Below are 945 nucleotides of genomic sequence, written 5' to 3' on the forward strand. Positions count from 1 at the left end.
CTCCGCGCCGGCTAGCAGGGCCCCTGCGGAGAGGCCTCCCCACGCCCTGCCCTTCCCTGTGCGGGCAGCCTTGGCCACTGACCCTGAGCGTGCACCAGCTCCTTGTCTCTCCCTAAGGTGCACCCAGAGGGGTGAGCCCAGTGGGGGTGAGCCCAAGGAGGTTGAGTGGGGGGGTGAGCCCAGTGGGATGAGCCCAGAGAGGCAGGCCTGAGCCTGGGGCCAGTCCTTGGTGCAGTCACTCTGGCCTGCATGTGGTGTCCCCGACACCAGCACAGGGGGTACCCCACCTTGCCTCTTGTGGCTGGCTGGTTTGGCTCTGGCCCCCACGCCCTGTGTGTGTTCTCTGCTACACACAGACAGAGGCCACACTGTGCCGGACACTCCACGTAGAAGTCCACTGTGGGGGCAGAGAGGCGGGGCCACTGCCGCCTACCCACAGGAGGTGCCCAAGCTTGGGCATGTCCAGGGACAGAGCCTGAGGCCACAGCCCAGTGGTTCCCGGGACCCAGCCTGGACACCCGGGTCTGGCCTCGGACCTGCTCTCCCAGCGGCCCAGGCGTGGGCAGCGGGGCGCCCCCGACCGGGCAGCCTGGAGGCCACGAGCCTTGGATGCCCAGTGCCTGCTCTGGGGTCAGCAGCTTTGGACAGAGGCCAGCACCAGGGCGGAGCTCAGGGCGCCCCACACCCCCTCGGGAAGCTCAGCACAATCTGGGGAGGCTTTTGCTCCCCGTGTTCCCGCTGTGAACTAGGAGACGGAGCCGCTGGCCAGGGCGTGCCGGCTCCTCCCCCAGGGGTCAAGCCCGGGCAGGGCAGCAGAGGGTGGCGAGCGCAGCTCACGCCGGCGCACTCACTTGATCATCTGCGGCACGGTGACCTTGGAGTTCTCCTCGAAGGCGTTCATCATCAGCCCGTTGCAGCGGATGTTGTCCACGCACTGCCCGGCAG

At 68.3% G+C, this 945-nt stretch overlaps 1 protein-coding gene across 1 annotated transcript in view; it reads right to left on the bottom strand.

Annotated features, from left to right (window-relative positions):
• LOC101632388 (ras-specific guanine nucleotide-releasing factor 1-like) overlaps window positions 1-945 on the bottom strand; it is a 43565-nt gene that overhangs the window by 37371 nt on the left and 5249 nt on the right. The window contains exon 9 of the mRNA XM_012734885.1: window positions 852-934. Within this exon, the coding sequence (XP_012590339.1) occupies window positions 852-934 (83 nt within the window). The remainder of the gene's footprint in view (window positions 1-851; window positions 935-945) is intronic.

This window comes from Condylura cristata, unplaced genomic scaffold, assembly GCF_000260355.1.
Source record: "Condylura cristata isolate star-nosed mole 26May11 unplaced genomic scaffold, ConCri1.0 scaffold00087, whole genome shotgun sequence".
Taxonomy (NCBI): domain Eukaryota; kingdom Metazoa; phylum Chordata; class Mammalia; order Eulipotyphla; family Talpidae; genus Condylura; species Condylura cristata.